The sequence below is a fragment of the Lynx rufus genome, unplaced genomic scaffold (genome assembly GCF_022079265.1).
Source record: "Lynx rufus isolate CCGP_SWC_20201006 ecotype Redwood Valley unplaced genomic scaffold, mLynRuf1.p SCAF_6, whole genome shotgun sequence".
NCBI lineage: Eukaryota > Metazoa > Chordata > Mammalia > Carnivora > Felidae > Lynx > Lynx rufus.
The window spans coordinates 105,862,221-105,882,416 of NW_025814878.1; the positions used below are offsets into that span (position 1 = coordinate 105,862,221).

At 46.0% G+C, this 20,196-nt stretch overlaps 1 protein-coding gene across 4 annotated transcripts in view; it reads left to right on the forward strand.

The window, feature by feature from the left end:
* The window catches only part of TRERF1 (transcriptional regulating factor 1), a 209,376-nt gene extending 190,314 nt beyond the window's left edge, over window positions 1–19,062 (forward strand). For 2 of the 4 annotated variants that reach the window (XM_047103296.1, XM_047103295.1), the window contains exons 13-17: window positions 1,715–1,803; window positions 3,683–3,793; window positions 10,082–10,285; window positions 12,835–13,082; window positions 16,153–19,062. In XM_047103296.1, coding sequence (XP_046959252.1) covers window positions 1,715–1,803; window positions 3,683–3,793; window positions 10,082–10,285; window positions 12,835–13,082; window positions 16,153–16,477 — 977 coding nt within the window. In that variant the 3' untranslated portion in view covers window positions 16,478–19,062. The remainder of the gene's footprint in view (window positions 1–1,714; window positions 1,804–3,682; window positions 3,794–10,081; window positions 10,286–12,834; window positions 13,083–16,152) is intronic. The other 2 variants (XM_047103298.1, XM_047103297.1) reach the window with 1 other exon arrangement.
* The last annotated feature ends 1,134 nt before the right edge of the window (window positions 19,063–20,196 follow it).

Genomic DNA, 20,196 nt, shown 5'->3' on the forward strand with positions numbered 1-20,196 from the left:
AACCAAAGAAATCAGGCAGTGGTGGCCCTGTGCTTTAGATGTCTGAGCCAGCCCAACCCTGCAGAGCATATTCTGAGTCTGGAGCCAGAGGCTCTTGGCTTGAGGACCTATCACCAAGTCACACAGGGAAGGTGTTTATTTCAGAAATCTGAGTTTCTGTCACTGACTCACACATTCTCTCCAGGAACCTGATTCACTAATTTTGGCTGAACCTTCCAAGGGAAGGAACAATTCAGATTTCCTGCAATTTCAGCTTCGTCAGTCAACCATAGCAAAATGGAAATCCTGGGCTTATTCTGGTTAGGAGGGAAAGTACTGCAGTTTGGGGGATTATAGCTCTGAGAAGTGGAGGAATGTCAAAGTCAAAGGCCCAGCCATGCACCATCCAAAGAATCAGAGATGTGGCAAATTCAAAAAACCAGAAAAATGAAGCCAAGTTTTCTGCAAAACAGCCACGGGGACGAGCCTTCCCTGGAGCCCCCAGAAATAGGACTTATCTTAGGAATAAGCCTCATTTCTTATGCAACACAAGCCAGTACCACTCGGCGTGATCATCTGCACATCCTGCTTTCTCATTTATGGAGGGAAAAAGATTGTGAAAATCAAGTTCAGCCCCCAAGGCAGATGCATCAGCCCAGCACTGCGGGGGCCTCTTCCTCATCGGTCTGCAGCTCTCTCAGGGGCTGGTCCCGCTCACCTCTCCAGCCCCATCTGCTTTCTCTTTGCCAGAAGCCTGTAGTTGAACCCTACTGGATTACTACTCATTCTCTGAGCACCCCCGTTTCTTTATCTGTAAAATGGGTAACAGTGATCTTGCAGGGTTATTGATGGAGCCAAATAACTAATGTCTGTGAAGTACTTAGAACCTGGCACACAGTAAGCACTTAGAGATGCTAGGGTTTTTGTGCTTTGTTTTTTTTTTTCCTAGCTCAGCGTCTTGCATGTAGTAGACACCTAAAAATACCTGTTGAATGAATGAATGGATGCAACATCTTACTCTTGCCTCTCACTTTTGCCTCAGCCCCTTTTCCTCCCCAGAATTCCCTTCCATCTCCTCCTTGCCTGAATTGCTTCTTGGGGTCCTTTAAAACTCAGCTCGGGTGTTTTCTCTGCCTGGAAGCCTGGCCCTCACCCGAGCGTGATGCTGCTCCTTCTTTGTGCCCCGTTGGTACATGACCTCTACCTCAGCATCGCAGCCATCACTTTGAACACCGTGGCCTCCTGGTTTGTCTCCCCACTAGATGGTGAGCATCTTGAGGGTGGAGATGGCCAAAACTGCCACATTTCAAGGAGCACATGCTGCATGAATGCTTGCACCCGTGAACATCATAATTGCATAGAAACTGTAGCCACAACGTGTTGAGCACTCACTGTTTTCCAGTTACTAAGCTAAGCCTTCTTGTGGATTATCTTCTTTAACCTTCCCAAAGATCGCAAAAGCCGAGGGCAATTAGAATTGTTCCCATTTGTAGGTAACAAAACTGAGCCTTGGGTTCAGTAACTTGGCAAGGCCAAGGCCCTAGCTGGGATTTGAACCCAGGTGTCAGGGTTGCTAACGTTACACTACGTTGATTTTTTTGTTCAAACGGGAGTTGGGAGTTGCATATGTATTAATATCACTTGCTAACCAGTTGTGTTTTGGAACTTAACTAAGTAAGCCAGCACCGACAAGTAAGGAGAACTGTGCTCTGTTCTTACATTTGTTTTGTTGTAGGCTCAGACAAGTGGACCTCCCTAGAAAGAAAACTGTTTAACAAAGCACTAGCCACTTACAGCAAAGACTTTATTTTTGTACAGAAGATGGTAAGTATGCCTTTTCCCTTCGCTCACTTGAAATTGAATTGGGGAAATTATACACCTTAAAGACACACAGAAATATTTGGTTATTGGTTTAACTCTCAGGAAAAGAATGTCTTCCACTCATCTCTGGTGAAGGATGGTATTTGTTACAGGGGTGGCATCGCCCAGTGTCAGGGCTGTGGGGGAGAAGGAGGACCTAGATTATTTGGACATGGTGGGGAGTTATTTTTATCTTAATAAAAATGTGTAATTTATACACTCTATCAGAATAAATAGAACTGAGGCTGTTGGTTTACAATGTACATGATTTATTTCATGTATATTTGACAGATTTATCATGTTCTTGACAATTCTTTTTCTGAGACATTAGAGAAGGGAAGATAACGTGCCTTCCCCCTAGCCAGTAGCAGAGTTTCTGGAGTTGGGCCCCTAATCATAACGACAGTCATAATAAAAATAATAATACTTTGTATATACAGCATCTCACAGCAAAATAGAACTCTTGTACACAGATGAAGTAGCACTTTTCAGCAGATAATGAACTTAACAGGCCTTAATTGGCTGAGAGGTGGTTGAGGCTAAAAGTGAAAATGATTCAGTGTATCAGAAAATCAATGAACAATGGAGCCATATTGTGTCATTACGGTCATTAAAATGTTCAGGTCCACTGAGAACAGAGTCCCGGACAACACCTCCCACTGGCTCTGGGCTGGCCCGATGCTACCCACCGGGTGCATGTCTCCTGTCCTTAATCTAGGACTTTCCTTGGTGGGACAGGTAGACTTTTCTCTGCTTGCCTGCCCTCTCCAGATCTGTATTCACCCCTGCCTTTCCCTACCTTGGAGGCCACCATGCTCTTTGCTGCCCTGTAAGCTCAGTAGCCTCCGTGCTCTCGTGCTGTCCTCTTTCTTGAGTCCCCATCCCCCAGGACTGACCTGCCCTGGGCCTCACCCCTTGCAGGCCTGCACCTTGTTGATTGGTGACAGACTCCTGTGTCGTGCTTGCCAGGCGACACAGCCTTTCCAGCAAGTACTCTCTGAGACAGTGTCCTCACTCCCTGAGCGACTAGTGTAGAAACTCAAGAAATCAAGTGGTGGAAAGAGGGGCACTTTCAGAAGGAGACAGCTTCTGGCGGGACCTCTCTCATCTCACAGTTTGGGTGGCTGGTCTCCCACCTCCACAAGTATGGCCAGCCTTTTATCTGCCTCCAGAAGCCCACATTATTGAACCCCACCTTGAGCTTGGAGATCTATGAACTACACAAAGGCATTTTTTTTTTCTCTTTAAAATACATGTACCTTTGCCCCTTGAGGGAGGACAGGGCAAGGCTTGTTTCCTGCAGAAACTAAGCTCTTGTCATCCTAACTTTTGCCTTACATTCCTGTTCGATTACTAAGGAACATTTTTCATAAATAGATTTTGAAGGTCAACCAGTCGGAGAGCCAAATACGCTCAAGCACATTAAATGAAAAAGCATGCTGCTCTATGGGTTAAAAAAAAGGAATGAGCTCTCTATGGGCTGACATGAAAAAAATCTCCAGGCTATATTGTGAAGAAGAAAAAAAAAATCAAGTTGCAAAACAACGTATGCAGTGTGAGGAGAAATATATTCTCGTGTTCTTTAGTATGTGCGTGAAGAGATTCTGGAATGACACCCAAGAAATTAAGAAGAGGGTTTAGCTGTGTGACAGGGGTGGGGAGGGTGAGACCCAGATGGAGGGAGAACAAACCGTGTGGGAAGGAGGTTTTTCACTGTATACTTTTTTTTTTTTAATTGAATCGCATGCACCTATTCCCTATTACAAAATTAAATTTTCACAAAAGCTTGCGGTTTGGCACACTGCCCACTGCTGAGCTGATGTGGAGCTGGCTTTCCCGGCAGGTGAAGTCTAAGACGGTGGCTCAGTGTGTGGAATACTACTACACGTGGAAAAAGATAATGCGCTTGGGGCGGAAACACCGGACACGCCTCGCAGAAATCGATGATTCTGTGGTGAGTGAAGCCGCTTCCGTGCGCCCCGCCCCCACCCTTCACCCAGGTTAGTAAGTGGCGGGTGTTTGGCTCGACTTGGCTGCCGAGGTGACCACGGTGAGCGGGTGACAGGCTTCAACTTCCTGGCATAGAAATGCAGAAGGAAGGTGGCTCCGGGTTGGCCCCATAGCTCAGCACTCCGTTAAGGAGGTAAGGTCTGGCCTGGGTTCCAGGGCAGGCAGGGAGGGAAGCCAGAGAGGTCCCAGCCTTGACTCGATGGCTTATAAGTGGGCGCCCTCGGCCCCCTGGGATATCCTTTCTGATCCGTCCGTGTCACAGATGCTGCTGACCAGAGACCCGGAGTCCTCGGGTGTTACCACAGCTTCCGTTAAGCGTGACCAAGGAGGAGCCTTGGCCTCTAGATAGTTCCAGGAACTCTCAATTATCAAGGAACAGTTAGCAGCATGTGTATGAGTCTAATCCTTGATCACCATTTATCGCCGAGACTGATTTCCTTCATTGGCCGATGATCCAAAGTTGTCTGCGTGTCAAGTATGCACTAAAGATGTGACACGCTAAAGCTAAAGATATCGAAATCTCCAAATCCCTAGTGTGCGGCTTCAGTAATTACTATCACTTTGTCCTTGTGGTTAACTCTTTTTTTCCCTGAGTCTATAACCAGGGAAAGTCTCCTTTCCACACATGGTGGAAAACGTTACCTGCCGTGCATGTGTATGTAAAAATGGCACGTCTTACAACAGATTAGTAAACTCTAGGCTGTCACCACTCGGGAAAGTGTTTAGAATTCACGAATGTGATGGATGTCTGTAATATACTTTCATTCCCGATTGTGCCACGGTTTTGTTAGCACCTGTGTGGGTGGTTTTCTCTAACTGACACGTACATGGCACCTTCTGTGTTCCGGGCATCGTGCTAAGCGCTTTACCGATATTGACTCATTTAATCCTCAGAGCCAATCTGTGAGGTAGGGAACTGAGGCACAGAGCCTAAGTAACTGAGCCACGGTCAAATGGAGAGTGTGTGGTCTGAGCCTGATTCCCTGCCTAGTATTTAAGAGCACTCAAATGCAAATCCTCTTAGAGAAGTATAAAAACACTTGGACTCATTAATGCCTCAGGGCCCAAGTTCCTACCTGGCCTGGGAGACCTAAGAATGATTCTAGCTGTGAAAAATACGCACATATTTGAATTTACATTTAGACCCGCAGGTCAGGAAAAAAATCGACATCTGTATCAGAGATGACGATGGTACTGTGTGTTTGGGGTCTCCTGTGACCCGGGCTTTTGTGTGAGTCGTTTAAGTAGCGCTGTCTCGTATCTGAATAGCATTGTTCTCACCCATGCCTGATGTTTAAAAGAAACAATGTGGCCTCTCCTGGTTTAGTCAGCTAAAAGCAGTCGAGTTGCCGTGATGTAAATATCAATATGCGTGTAGTGCTGTGGGCGATCAGGGATGTTCACTGGCCTCTGTCCCCCCCCCCCACCAGGAGCATATACTAAAGTTGGGAAGATGTGGCACACACAAGTGGAAGCTTTGCATGAACCCCAAGAGTGTTTACAAGCAGTGTAAGACGAGAACCAAGAAAGGCTTGGATAGGGCCTTAGGGCCTCTCCCTCATCCAGCTCCATCATTTCACAGGCAGGAGGTTGAGGCCCAGAGAGGGGAAGGGCTTCCCAAGGTTACACAGAGCATTGCTTTCCAGATGAGTGGATGGACAGTAAACAAGGAAGCAGGAGGAATCCTGGCCTTGGAGACCTAGGACCTGTCTCCTAAAGCTTACTGACCTATAAAATGGGGCAGATGGTTTAGATGATTTGGAAAATCCCTTCCAGTTCTGAAATGTTCTGGGCTCTGTCAGAGTCATGTTTTGGAAAAGGGCAAAATCTGAGGATATGGCTTCCTGAGGCAGACTGATGCCTTTCCAGCTTGTGTGTTACCAAGTGCCTAGGACAGTGGCTGGCATAATATAGGCCTTCTAAATGTTTGTTGAATTAATTGAGTGAACATCACTCCCAGATAGGAGTCACTGTGGGTCACAGCAACAATCCCTCTATGAACTCACTGCAGGGAGATGAAGTGCACAAGGGGATTCAGAGCAGGGATTGCTGCTAAGGAAGATGTTACTACGCAAGGAAGAGGTGCCATCTTGGGCCAGCAGGGCTTTGGAGATGCATAGAAAAACCTAGGCTGGGGCACATGGCTGGCACAGTCTGTGGAGTGTGCAACTCTTGGTCTTGGGGTTGTGAGTTCAAGCCCCACATTGGGTGTAGAGATTACTTAAAAATAAAATCTTAAAAAAGGTAAGAAAGGCCCAGACCTGCATGTAGCCTCAGACTAAAGAGGAGAGGTTAAGACGATGCCCAAGGAACCACACCTTCTTGGGCTTACTCACCAGGAGCCAGTATTTAAGCTGGGTCAGGAGCATCCCCACCCTTGTTACCTTAAGGAGAACCAAGAGCAACATGCAGAGATGACTCAGGCCCACAAAAAAAAAAAAAAAAAAAAAAAAGTCTTGATTTAAGGCCAGCATGTAGCTCAGTAACTCCCTTTTGGGCTCTGTGAAGGCACAGCCAGCCTCTTGAGGGAAGTTTGTAGAGGAGAGATGAAAACCTGGGACCATGCAAGAAATGGGGAGGGTGCAGAAGGCACAGTCCTAGGACAGGAGTCCTGCCCTTTGTCCTCGGGCCTGCCTGGACACTTGGGACAACTCTCCCGATCATAGGTCCTCAGTGTTTTCATCCCAGATGGAACATGATGGAACACGCTCAGGTCGTTCAGGGACTTGTGTGGGGAGACGGGAAGAAGACAGTTGGTGAGGAATGGCTGTTCTTTAGGTAGCCATAAGGCCAACACAACACAATAGCCTCCTCCGCTTTGGCGACTTCTACCCTGAGGTCATCATAGGTCCTTCCACCTTGGAGGCAAAAGAAGGGGACCAAGGTGGACTCCGTTAAGGATATGGGAAGAAAGTGTGCTGATCACATCTTCCTGTCCCCTGCCCGTGCTCATGCTCCCACTCAGGACAGATCTGTGGATCTGGTTTTGCCCAAAATTCAGCACAATTCAAGAAACCAAGTGACAAAAGTGACTGACATTGGAAGACAGCAGTCAGGACTCCGAGGGCAAAGCTCACCCACGGTCTAAGCACCTAAGTTACTCTAACACGGTCCACCAATGGGGCGGTGGCAGGGCGGGGGGTGGTGGTGGCGGGAATAGCCTGCTGCTCTCTGACATTGACCGGCAGCTGTTTCCAATGGTTGTGAGGGGTTTAGGACCTCCTGTCTTTGGGCTGAAAATCGAAACTATGTGCAGATGGACACACATTCTCCTGTGGACATCTGCTGCGGGGTCAATAGATGAAGAAGGCTGAGGTGTTGAAATCAGACGGTTTAGGTTTCAAATCTCAATTCAACTTCTTTACCAGCCGTGTGACCTTGGGGAAAGTAGCTCGCTGGCCAGTTTCGTCGTTTGCTTAAAAAAGAAAAATTTGTACAGGGCTATCGGAGCACTAGAAATTATGTGTGTGTGTGTGTGTATGTGTCCACGTGTGTGTGCGCGCATGTGGTACCTGATTCATAGCAGGCATTCAACATGCTTTCATCCCCATCATCCTCCTCCTCATCATTAGTGATGGTGACACTCAGTTTTGTGTCTCTGAGTACATTTGGGCTGTTGAGAGTTTGTATTTTAACTTAACAAGTGTCTCACAATGCAAATTCCATTTGCATGCCTGAGAAGTAAGAGTATCGTCCTCCTCAAGAAACCCTTGTTGCAGACACTTAAGGCTTTAAGCACCATGTTAAATATATAACCACCTCCTCATCCCGTATTTGCCCACCTTCTACCAATTTTGGAATATTACTCAATGTTTCATTTCACAATACATCATGAAATGGCCAACTTGTTGATACAAAGTTGTACATCTTGGGATTTTTGTCCTCCTATCTTTGTATCTCTTAGTCACTTTGGTAAAGCCCATATGGCTTGATGATACATCATCTTGTGAACGTGTATAGATTGCCAGTTGAAATAAAACCTATCTAAATTCCGGAGACACGTGTAATCACAGTGCAGTATAATTTAATCTGTGATTTTGTGGCTCTGTGGCATGTCTCTTCTATGAGTTTTTAAGCCCCCCAAAAATGGTGTTGTGAGAAAAATTGTAATTATAAATGGTACTGTAAAACAAATGCCATTGCCATTGAAAGTTATTGGATAATCTAGTTTAAGTGCCCCGCTGTAGGCCCTGACCTGCTTACTAAACTGATTCTTGAGTCCACAAAGTTCCATTTCTGTAAAGGAAGGGAGGGAACCATTAGAGTTCTACATACTGTGGTTTGACCTGAAACTCCTTGAGGTTGAAAGATGATGGATTCATATGGGAATGAGACCATTTAAGGAAAATCCACCTGTGTGTTCTATGCGAATAAGAGACCTACAGCTTATATATGATGAATCACTCTGTAAAATAAAGTGGGCCTACGTTTGTACTCATTGAAGTCTTTCAGCACATGTAATCATCACTACTTAATCGTAATTAACCCACTGGAAACTGAAGCCATTTCTCAGGTACACCTTGTTGCCACATCATCTCAAATATGCATGTATATGCTATCAAATGCAGACAACAATGAAACCATGATAGAGTGTTAAATGCCCCCTATTTACTGGCATTGACTTTCTCCCCTGCCCCAATCCAAACTGGAGAGAGACAGCTTATTGTCTCTGGATCCCAGGATCCCACTATACTCTTAGAAATCTCCACCCTTAAGGCACCTTGGTGGCTCAGTCGGTTAAGCGTCCGACCTCAGTTCAGGTCATGATCTCACGGTTTGTGAGTTCGAGCCCTGCATCAGGCTCTGTGCCAACAGCTCAGAGCCTGGATCCTGCTTCGGATTCTGTCTCCCCCTGTCTCTGCCCCCTCCCCCCTCTTAAAAATAAATAAACATTAATTTTTTTTTTTTAAAGAAAGAAATCTTCATCCTTTTCAGAAATTCTCCCTTCTGGGCTCTGACAATCATAGGCTGACCCAGAGTTACATCACTGTCTGGGATCAACCAAACTGGAGCCCGAGTCGTGCTTTAAACAGAGCCTGGTAGACACAAATGAACTGCCAGGGTCAAGGGCAAGCAGGACATACCATTTGTTTCCTCGTCTGTAAATGAGGGTGCTTCCATGTCGTTCAGTGATCCAGCAAATACAAAAATGCTCTGTAAACTGTGAAGGGCTATGAAATAGAAGCTGAAATGAGGTGGATGTAACCTAGAACTGGGTTCTAGCCCTTTCCCTGGTCCTCGGTCCTCTCTCAGCCTAGAGGAGCCCACATCTTTCCATGAGAACAGAGAGACCAGAGTAAGGTGGTTAAACAAGAAGTAGAATGAGGGCCTCCTCCGTCCCTGCCTTCCGTCCCAATCCACCCATAGTACGACACCAGACTGCTCCAGTGACTTCCTGTCTTGGTAACCCTTGGGAAGGCGGGACCTTCTTTGTTCTCCACCTGCTGTTATTCTGAAGGAAGGGGAGGGGACACAGTAGCCACAAGGATATTTAGTCACAGAAAATATTTTTCTTGGTCTTTTTCATAGAATGCCTGCGGAAGGCATTTCTCCAAGCATGTGATGACAGACCAAAAAATAAATAAATAAGGGAGGGGTCCAGGGGGATATCCCTTTCCCCTTTCTCTCCTCAAAGTCATTGCACTTCACTCTTCCATTCTGTTTTCTGACAAGAGCAAACAGGGGTGCATCGGAGCACTGTGGGTCACATGCTTTCCACAGGCCACGGGTCAGAGCAGACATCTGGGGCATCTCGTGTGGAAGCGTGTCATAAGGCCTGTAGACAAATCATTACGTAGGTCTTTAGTCCCTCTCCAGAGGGGTTTCCATAGTATGATTACTGCTTGAAAACCCTGCTCACTGCTCCGGGGAGACAGAGTGGCTCACAAGCGAGTTTTAATCCTTTTCAAGGTCTGCTGGTCTTGAACAAGGGGGAGAAAGTCTACACACAGAAATCTCTCCTCCCTGCTTTAGCATATTTTGTAGAAGTGGTGAAGGGATCCAAAGTGAAGCAGGGGGACTCTCTCGACCTCAGAGCCCCAAGCTCTGGTAGAGACCACCATAGCACTCCCCAGAGGACTCCGTGGGCCGTTCCTTAGACAGAACCCCCACCCCACCCCCACCCCCACCTCACGTCCAGCACCTTTCTCCTCTCCTGGCTGGTGACTCTGTTCATCACTAAAAATGCTATTTGGGGCTGTCCCCCCTTTTGCTTTTATTGCCTTAACACCAGACGAGTGAAGAAGAAGAGGAGTTAGAGGAAGAGGAGGAGGACCCAGAAGAAGATAGGAAATCCACGAGAGAAGAGGAGAGTGAAGTGCCCAAGTCTCCCGAGCCCCCCCCAGGCCCCGTGCTGGCTCCCGCGGAGGGGCCACCCCTGCAGGCCCTCGGCCAGCCCTCCGGCTCCTTCATCTGTGAGATGCCCAACTGCGGGGCCGTAAGTATCTCTGCATCCTCTGTCCTCCCCGGGGACCTGCGACTAAGAGGGCAGTGGGCTGTGCCTGGCTTTAAGGACCACGCATTTTAGAAAGGGTGCACTTTCCGCAACGAAAGCTTCACAGAGGGGATTCCGTGTCGCCGGGATTTTCTTGCTTTGTTTTCATTTACTTACTCAGCTCGCACACACTGCTATGCTGTGTGCTCAGGGGACACAGAGAAGATCCCTGTTCTCAGGAAGCGTGTGATCCAGAGCTCTTAAATGCTGCCGCACATGGCTTCGCAGTGAGCCTTGGCCTCCAGAACTTATGCCCCATGTTTCTTGGTGCCTCTCCACCCCTCCGGGCCCTGTGAGCATGCATTTTAAATGCCCCGAGTGGGGAGCCCACTGAGAAGGCTTCGCATTTCCTATCACATAAAGTGTTACTCATTCAAATGTCATTGATTTGAAATTTGAGAGAAGTGTTACAAAGATATGGCTAAAGTTTACCTGGGTACTTTTTGGGGAGAACAAAAAAATTTTACTAAGCAAATTAATCATGGAAACAGGCTGAAAGGGAGTCTGTATAATTTTTTAACCTAGTGCTTTTCAAGTACATGGGAAATAACATTTAGCTAAAATAGAACAAATTCGTTTGATCATTCTTAGCCCTGTGGCAGGCCTTAGAGAGCCCTATGACAGGCCTTAGAGGTCTGTTCTAAGGCTCCCAGTATATTTTAAAGGACGTATTTTTTTTTAAGTTGTTAACTTTAGACTTTCAGTCCCTCGTTGATCCCCCTCGAGTCCGTATTGTTGAACTTTTCCTGAATCGGATTTCTTAAAGCCCGGCACACCTGTACAGGCAAATTCTAGGTGTTACAAAAGACGAGAATGTTGCTCCTTTACAAGAAGTCCTGTTTTTCCCAAGTTACTTGGGTTGATCTTTGCTTGTGCATTATACAGGACAATGGTGTCTTCCAGAGTGTATTGAATGCCGCTTAATGAGTCTGTCACGTAGGTGGAGAAGGCAATAGGCCTTATAATATTTAGATACTAACGCAGAAGTTCACTTGATTTACATTTGATGAAAAAAAATGAAAAAGTAAGAAAAAAAGGGATCTGCATTTTGCATCAGCTTTGAAGAAAACATGAGAAATTGCTAGCTTGTTTCTGTCTTTGATGTTTAATGACCTGGAAGAGTCACTCCATTATTTCCATTTTGTATAGAGCGCTTCCGTGCAGGGATGATTAAGATGTGACTTTAAATGACAGTATTTCTGGGTGAATTTGTTTAGAAATTGACTGTTGCTTCAATTCATAGCTTTGTGTACGGCAAATTCTTCACTGAGTGGGGAGTCCTCTTTCGCTTGTTTCCAATCAGAAATGCTCAGCAAGCTGGATATATTTTAATGATTTTTAAAACTCACAGAGAAAAAGCATATTGGTTTTATTCCTTGCCTAACCCTGAAGGTTTTGGTTGCTAAATCAGCCATAGATTTTTTTTTTTTCTCCCCGTCAGACCATAAACAGAGCTCATGAACTTAACACAGAGCGAACCACCTGCAAAGCAGTGGGTACTGATGTGTTTCACAAGCTGGAAGTCGGGGCTCTTAGAACTCAAGGAGGTGGATTGCATCCCTTGTCAGCAGTGGTGCTCAGCTGGGAATGATTTTGCTCCTCAACATTTGGCAATGGTGTGGGGACAGTTAACGTCACAACTGGAGAGGTGCTGGTGGCTTCTCCTGGGTAGAGGCCAGGGATGCTGTTAAACATCCTACTCCACACAGCCCCCCTCCAACAAAAAGTATCCAGCCCCAAGTATCGGGAGTGCTGAGGTGGGGAGAGCCTGCTTTATGACAAGCTTCAGCTGTCATCCTGCAGTAAAATTTGGGAGTCTTCAACATTGCTTCAACAGTTGGCCACTGATGGAGGCTTGAACGTAATATACGGGATTTATCAGGTCAACGAATCAGTCTTTCCAACTGTGTTTCTTGGGGCTCTAGGACTTCCTGGGCGGGGAGATAGAGCTGAGCAAATGCACTCACTTCTGGGGTGCTGTCTCTATTTCAGCCAGAGCATCTCTGCTTTTAACTGAGAGCTTTTGAGCAAGACCCGATTTGTCATTTTTTTTTTTTTAAGTAAGGGGGGAAAAAAAAGGAGAAAAGAAAAGGGAGAGGGTAAAAACACCTGGAAGCCAGTCAACTCCCTCATCTTACAGATGGAAAAAAAGTAAGGTGTACAGAGGGGAAGTGGCCCAATGGCCCTCCCTCTCAAAGGTGCTGGGTCTGGCCCCCCAGTCCCCTGCCTCCTGGACAGTTTCTCTGTCCTTCATACTGTGCATCTCGTCCTCGGGTTGTAACAACAATGTGTGTGTGTTGGGTTTTTTTTTTTTTTTTTTTTTTTTTTTTTTTTATGGGCTCAGTGTTTGTGGTTGTAGTATCTGACCTAGGCTTTTAGCGCATACACCCAAAGTTTGCTTATGTAAAACCCCTGCGCCCCGTCATTAGACACTGTTTCAAATATCATGTGTTTTACCACTGAGTAACTAATAACCCTAATTTCCTTTTCAGGACTGTAGATGTCATGTCACTCCCTTTCTTCCCCAGGTGTTCAGCTCCCGACAGGCACTGAACGGCCACGCCCGTATCCACGGTGGCACCAACCAGGTGACCAAAGCTCGGGGTGCCATCCCCTCTGGAAAGCAGAAGCCTGGCAGCGCTCAGAGTGGATACTGCTCAGTGAAGAGCTCACCCTCTCACAGCACCACCAGTGGCGAGACAGACCCCACGACTATCTTCCCCTGCAAGGAGTGTGGCAAGTAGGTGAAAGGGGACCAGGGACGGAATCTAAGTCCAGGATGAACAATTGCTCCGTGGAGGCCAGGCCAAGATGGTCTGAGGTTTCTTGAGCGAGTAAAAGAAACCGGAGTTCCCAAAAACTCCCTCCTATCATCTTGGGGTCTGCATGGTGCCTCAGGGTGGGTGGACCTCGTCTCTGATTCAGAATATGGTCATTCTGATACCCTAAAAGCCCTAATAAGGACAGACATCTTCAGAGCAAACCTCTAGTGACAAAACTTGACTCTTTTTCGGAAATGGTGGATGGGACTCGGATTCCCACTTCATCCCTTCACACCCAAACCACATCCACTCGCGTCGCTCTCTTTGCATTCCTGCTGAGCGATTTGACAATGGCTCCAAACACCTAACAGGAACTCTCCTATCCCTAGGGTTCATTCCTGTGCCCGGGGCAGACATCACTAACCTATTGCTACACTCCTCTCTATCATCTTAAAGCCTTGCCATCGGAATGCTTCAAGCAGGCACAATCAGTTGATCGGGGTGACCCAGGAGATGAAGCCTATCTGTCATCCCTGCCCTTTTAAGTATAATATAAAACAACTAAGAGAAAAAAACTGACAGTAGGTAGTAATAATAGCCAACATTTACTGAGCACAGAAACGCCAATACTGCTTTTATCCTTGTGATACAAACAAAGATTGAATGTTAGGTAAAATCACCTGCCCCAGGTCACATCCCCAATAAGAGCAGAGCTGAGATTTGAACCCATCTCAGCTCCTGACCACTGCTCCATCCTACTGGTTTGTTTATTTTAGGTCGAAAATATCACTGATGGTAAGATGTACAGGGTTCCCTCCCCCAGCCTCCTGTGTAGAATTTCACTCTGCTTCTCAGTGAGTCTGTCTGACTTTGGTTGTCAGGACTGACTTCCTTTAGCATCCCTAGTTGTGCGAATGAGGCCAAGTGGTTCCTCTGCTTATAATATGCATCCTCATTAGGATATTTTAGGCAACTTACTAGTACCTGCCATTTATCAGGGCCAATTTGCCTGGCACTGTTTTAAAGGGTATTTACGTGTATTGATTAATTTAACCTTCAGCGAAATATGGTAGGCACTTTGAGTAGCTTCTTTTTTCCAAGCAGAGAAAATGAGGCACAGAAAGGGTAAATAAAGTCTTTGTCACGGCGCCCATCCGAGTTTGGATTTGAGCCACGCAGGCTGACCTGGGGCCAGCACTCTCAGCCTCTGAGAGAACCTAACTCCTTTTGGTGGCTCTCGCCGCAGGGAGCTGGAACTTAGCAGCAATTTTCCCTCTATGAAGCACAGAGATTGGGGAGATGGCTTTTTAGGTATAGCTCCCCTCTGTGTTCCGATACCCTTCAGAACCAGGACAAGATATCCCCTTCGTCTTACCATGGAAAAATGAGCCCCCAGATTGATCATGAGGCTCAGTGACTTGAAGTAATGAACCGTCCCACCTGTCCCCAGAGAGGAGCCAACACCTCCACTCACAGGGCTACCAGCAGGCCACGACTCCTTACTCCACCAGGTGGAGACAAAGAACATTTTAACAAACAAAAAGTAGCATTTCGAGCTTTCTGGCTGTCTTTCAGTGACATCCATTAAGTGTTTTTCTTGTCTTGTTTTTATGTTGCTTGTGACCTTTTAATACCATAACTCCAGTTAAAATGAAGATATTTTCTGTGGTTTTCCGGAGTAGAAATAATAGGCAAATGTTTGCAGAATGCCTGTTTTAGCGGCTGAAATCATGTTCATCACATTAAACAGTTTCAATATGTGCAATTGTGATTCATCAGCTCTGCTTGTCTTAGGAATCAGAGTTGTTTTTTGTTTTATTTTGTTTTGTTTTCCCTTTATGGGATCAGGAATGAATGCCAGATATTTGTATCACCCCATCTCTAGAAACAGGCAGTCTCACATCTGGGCAAACTGTTTCGGAAAAAGGTTCAGATAGAAATATTTTAGGCTTTGCAGGCCATACTGTCTGTGTCCCAACTACTCAGCTCTGCCATTGTGGCCATAGACAATACATAAACAAATAGACTTAGCTGTGTTCCAGGAAAACTTTATTTATGAAAATTCAGTGGGCTGAATTTTGTCCACTGGCCATAGTTCGCGGGCCCCTTATCCCAGAGTTTCTCAACCTCAGCAGTGACATTTGGGTCTGATAAGTCCTTGTTTGGGGAAGACAGGCCACCCTCTGCATTATAGGGTATGTAGCCACATCCCTGGGCTCTTCCCCACTAGGTTGGAAAAATACCATGCCCCCCTCAAGTTGTGACGGTCAAAAATATCTCGCCAGTTGTCTCTGGGGAGGCAAAATCACCTGCAGCTGAAAACCATTCTTTCATTCTAAACCTAAAAGTAGGAAATTATGGTAATACGATCGCCAATAAGAAGGGGTCTTAGGTGAAAAGAAGTGGTGGGTGCAGCTCAGAAGTCAAGTATAGTAAAGACAGAACGGGGCTGGCGGCATTGGATTTGGCCACAGAGTTACTGGTGACCTTGAGAAGAGGGTTTGGGCTGCAGGGGAGGGGACAGGCGTCCAGTTGGAGAGGGTGGAAAAGAGAGGAATTTACCAAGGGTGTGATATACCAAAGTGAGAAGGGTCAGGCAGAGCCTTCAAGAATTTTGACTGCGGAAGACAGAAACCACAGGCAGGTGATGGATGGGTTTTGTTACGGGTACCATCAGAGCTCGGCAGCATGAGTGGGGGATTCTTGGGTTGTGCTGAGAGAGAGGGGTAAGCTAAAGGACGAGAAAGGGCATGAGCTGCAGACCACAGAGGGACAGGAAGGCCTTTGAGAATCCATTCTCCATTGCCACAGAGAGGAAGCCTGACACCCTGTACGTGTGTTCCTGTCCCCATCCCCTTTCCCTTGTAATGCTAGGAGAGGAGAGGCAACAGGTCACAGGGGCAGGAGGTCCTAGGTGACCAGGGACTCTGTCAAAGCCACCCAAACCAGACGTTAGGCCACACGGCCCCTGTTCCCTGTAGGACGCCCAGATTTCCAAGAACTCAGATCTCCTGAATTTCACAGTGCTTCTTTTTTCTTCATTCTCAGAGTCTTCTTCAAGATCAAAAGCCGAAATGCGCACATGAAAACGCACAGGCAGCAGGAGGAACAGCAGAGGCAAAAGGCTCAGAAAGCAGCTTTTGCTGCTGAAATGGCGGCCACGATCGAGAGGACTACGGGGCCCGCGGGGGCCCCGGGGCTGCTGCCCCTGGACCAGCTGAGCCTGATCAAACCCATCAAGGATGTGGACATCCTCGATGGCGACGTTGTCCAGCAGTTGGGAGGCGTCATGGAAGAGGCCGAGGTCGTGGACACGGATCTCCTCTTGGACGACCAAGATTCGGTTTTGCTTCAGGGTGATGCAGAACTGTAAAGCCCCGCTTGTCATGCGGAGACCGCGAACACCCACGACCTCCGTCTTCGTTAATCAGGAAACCTGGACTCCCTGCTCGTTTTGTAACCATTTTAAACTACCTGTTTAAAAAAAAAAGTGGTCGTTTCATTCAGGTTTAGAAGAATTTTTTTTTTCAGTTTCTTTTCCTTTTATTTAAAAAAAAAAAAGTTTTTTGTGGGAGGTTGGAGGGAATAAATAATTGGCACAACTCTATTTAAGAGGTGTTTCTCATCTGGGCTACATTCCCACGAGCTCATTCCTGGCAGGGAATAAACCTGACCTTCATGTTCTTTGGCTTTCAGATGTCAACCATCCTTGTTGCCTTTTATCCCAAAGCTTGCCGTGAGCGTGTGTACGTGTACGTGTGGGTGAAGCAGGCTTACCTTCTTCGAGTGGGGGCCTTGGGCCATCCTTTCCCACTGAGTTATTTTTGTTCTGTTCTGACCTCATTGTGTAGTTTGCAGTGAACTCGGAGTCTTTGCCAGGAGATTCTGTGCTAAGGGGGTAACTTTTCCAGGGAGCGAAGCAAGCCCTCGTGTTAACACGGCTTTCCTCTAGCACACGCACCGTTTGAAAAGTTGACCGAATGTGAAAATAAGTCTTCTCCCTGCCTCGCCTGTCACCGTTAGCCTGTTTCCAAAAGTACTGTATAATTTCAGGCTTTCACTCCCCGGCAGTGCTTTCCAGAGGACCTGGTTCAGAGAGGAAGTGCACCGTCTTCCATGTTCCCGGGGGACCAGTGGCTCTGATTCGTGGATTGGCAGAGCCGTATCTCGGCATGAGCCCACGCCGGCCGGAGGTAAATAACCCCCACTATTAAGTTGCCGGGGCTCTTTAGGGAGGGTGGTTGAGGGGCACCCATTCAGGAAAGCGCAGAAGCATTCTTCGGCCCAAAAACTAGACTAGAGGAGCCCCTGCTCTTTTTGGCAACACTGTGAATGGTTTTGTGGAGTTCTGAAATTACTTTGTGCCACTTGGAAGTACCATGAAACCTCATTCACTGGGGTTTTGCTGTTAATTCGCCTTTGCCAGACTGTTTCCCAACACATTGGATAGCAAATAAAAGTGCAGTAGCATTCAAGGCCAACAGAAATGGTTTCAGATACCACTTTAGCTCCAATGTTTGCATTCAAACAAGGAATGTATTCATTCAAGTCATTTACCAAAGCACTTCTAGAATTCTCCAAGCTACATCACTGTGCTCTGCTTCCTCCTGTCTGTTGTAGCAGGGTTGCTGTTTGTACTTGAAGGTAATAAGCCTGTAATCCTTCAAAAATGGCATTTAGCTCGGGCTTTTGAACTGAGTCAGACTGCCCCATCCCCCTGTTAGGGCAAATGAGCACGCGTCTCCAGAGTCCGAGTCAGTCAGCCGGGGCAGAGAGGACGGCCCCTGGCAGCTCCCCCTTGAGCTTTAAAGCTGCCCGGCTGCTTCTGCTTCGGGAATTAAGGGCTTTGAGGCCCCGCCCCACCCCGGGGAGGCTAGTTCCCCAACCTGTGTAGGTGTGGCCCATCCCCCCAGGCAACTTGGCTGGCCCACTAATTAATAGCTTGACATTAGAGAGAATATCAGCAGAAACCAGAGGACAGGTCCTGAGTGTCTTTTAAGTTTGACTCTGGCAGAAGCATTTAGCACCCACTCATGGCCCACAGCGGCCCCACCTATGGGCGATGTTCTCTGAATCTCAGGAAAGCCATGGGCAGAAGAGAAATAATAAAGGTTTCTTTCCATTTCCATCATTCTGTTTTCAGACAAAGAGGTCTTGGAGGTTTCATTTCATCTTTTCTATAGGCAAAAAGAAAGGTTTTATTTGCTGCCGTTTTAGGTTATTCTCATAGGTTTTGAGTTAGAACTGCCTAGGCAGTGTGCATCAACTTTGTGGCAGGACTGTTCCAGAACCATTCCAGCGGTCACATCAGCTGACTGCGTCTGTCCCGGTGACTGCTTCCCTCTGCGTGCTGGTGTCTGAGAGATTCTGGAATGGTTCTGCTATCGGGTCTATGAAGGCTTATCTATCAAAGGAGCAAACACCCAGAAACATGTTTATAAAGCAAATGTACTTGCTGCGTTTGGAGACTTGCCCAGACGTTCCCGTTTTAAACATTAAAAATAAACCCGAGTTGCCAAGGCAAAAATGTAATGCACAACTTAATTTTGATTTTTCACGCAGTATAACGTAAGCATTTTTGACTCGAAATAACCAAAGAACTCCTCCTTCCCGAGACAGTTCAAATTCCTGAAGTAGTATTTCTTGACAATATCAACTTAAAAGAATTGACTTCATGGTAAAATATTGCACTTACTTGTTTCTGAAATGATTCTGCCTGCATGTATGTGTTGTGTTTTTGCTTCCCTCACCCCTCCCCACCCCAAGAACTTCTCTTCCTTAAGATTGATGTCTTCAACACCATTACTGTTTACTATCAAATGGTTTTTCATTAGTGAATTTAGACCTCTTTGAGAAAGCTTGTATATAAAAAGTTAACAGATATATTTTATGGAAAAACCCATCTTATTTTCAAATATATTTAACTGCTGTTCTATTTTATTAGAGGAAGGTTGTAAATATTTTCTAGGAGTTCTATTGTAAAGAAAAGTATTTTTGAAAAAAAAAAAGTAATGTAATAAAAACGAAAACATTTTTAAATAGTGATTGCTTCCTGTTCTGGCTTCGTTATGTTCTATTCTCAGCAAATGATTTGCATGCCTTCCCATTTCAGGATGTAATTTATTCAGGTTTGCACTATTATAAGTTGACATCATAATATTTAGCGTACTTAACTGTATTTTCCCCGGAATGCAGGTCCCTTGGTCCATATCAGAAGCACTATGTATAGCATCTTCATAATTGTTCTTTTGTAATGTGTGTATTTTTAATAAGGATTTTATGTAACATTTTGGCCAAAAGAGGACAGTATTTTCTAGTGAATTTTATAATACATTTTGCTAAAAATGTTTCTTCGTAGGTCAGTTTTTGTTAAGGTGAACCAAAAGTCTTATTTTACCAGGGGTTTAAAAAAAAGTTTGAAGCTTGAAAGCAAAGTTATATTTAAACATCATATGTAACAAATAAATAAAGATGTTTTATAGACTTGTCCTAAAAAGGTGCATTCCTTCAAAACAAAACTGAGGCATTCTAGGTTGGTTTTCCCCCTGAGTGAAAAGCATTTTTTTAAGTTACCACAATCCTTTTTTCCGAAAGAGAGCCAGAAGAATTTAAACTTCAAAGGTTCCAGTCATTAGCCTTCTCAGAAATTTATTACAGTTCCTATAGATAGGCCTTCATTCAATAGAGATGTAACCAAACAGACACTGTCCTATTTATTTGTGGAAACCTGATTCGATATTGCATCAGCTGCTCTGAAAATAAAATGTTATCTTTTTGAGTTTCATTTGGCTTAAACATTCCTTCTTTCTAGCCACTGAAGTGACTTCTCAATGCTGGATAAATGCTAACTTACCTGTTCGTTGGTTTCTGAAGAGCGATTTAGAGGTCTGCTGATGAGATTTAATGCTCGTTAGAGTGTCCCCTATGCACATCCTGGAGGCCAGGACATAACATTTCTGCTACGAAGGGCAGACAAGCCCCTTGGGTTGGCGGTCTCCACACCATACTTCGAAGACTCCAGCTTAGGGAGCTCGACGTTACCCACGGGCGGCCCACGGTGAACGCACCACGAGGTCCCATCCACCCTAGCGT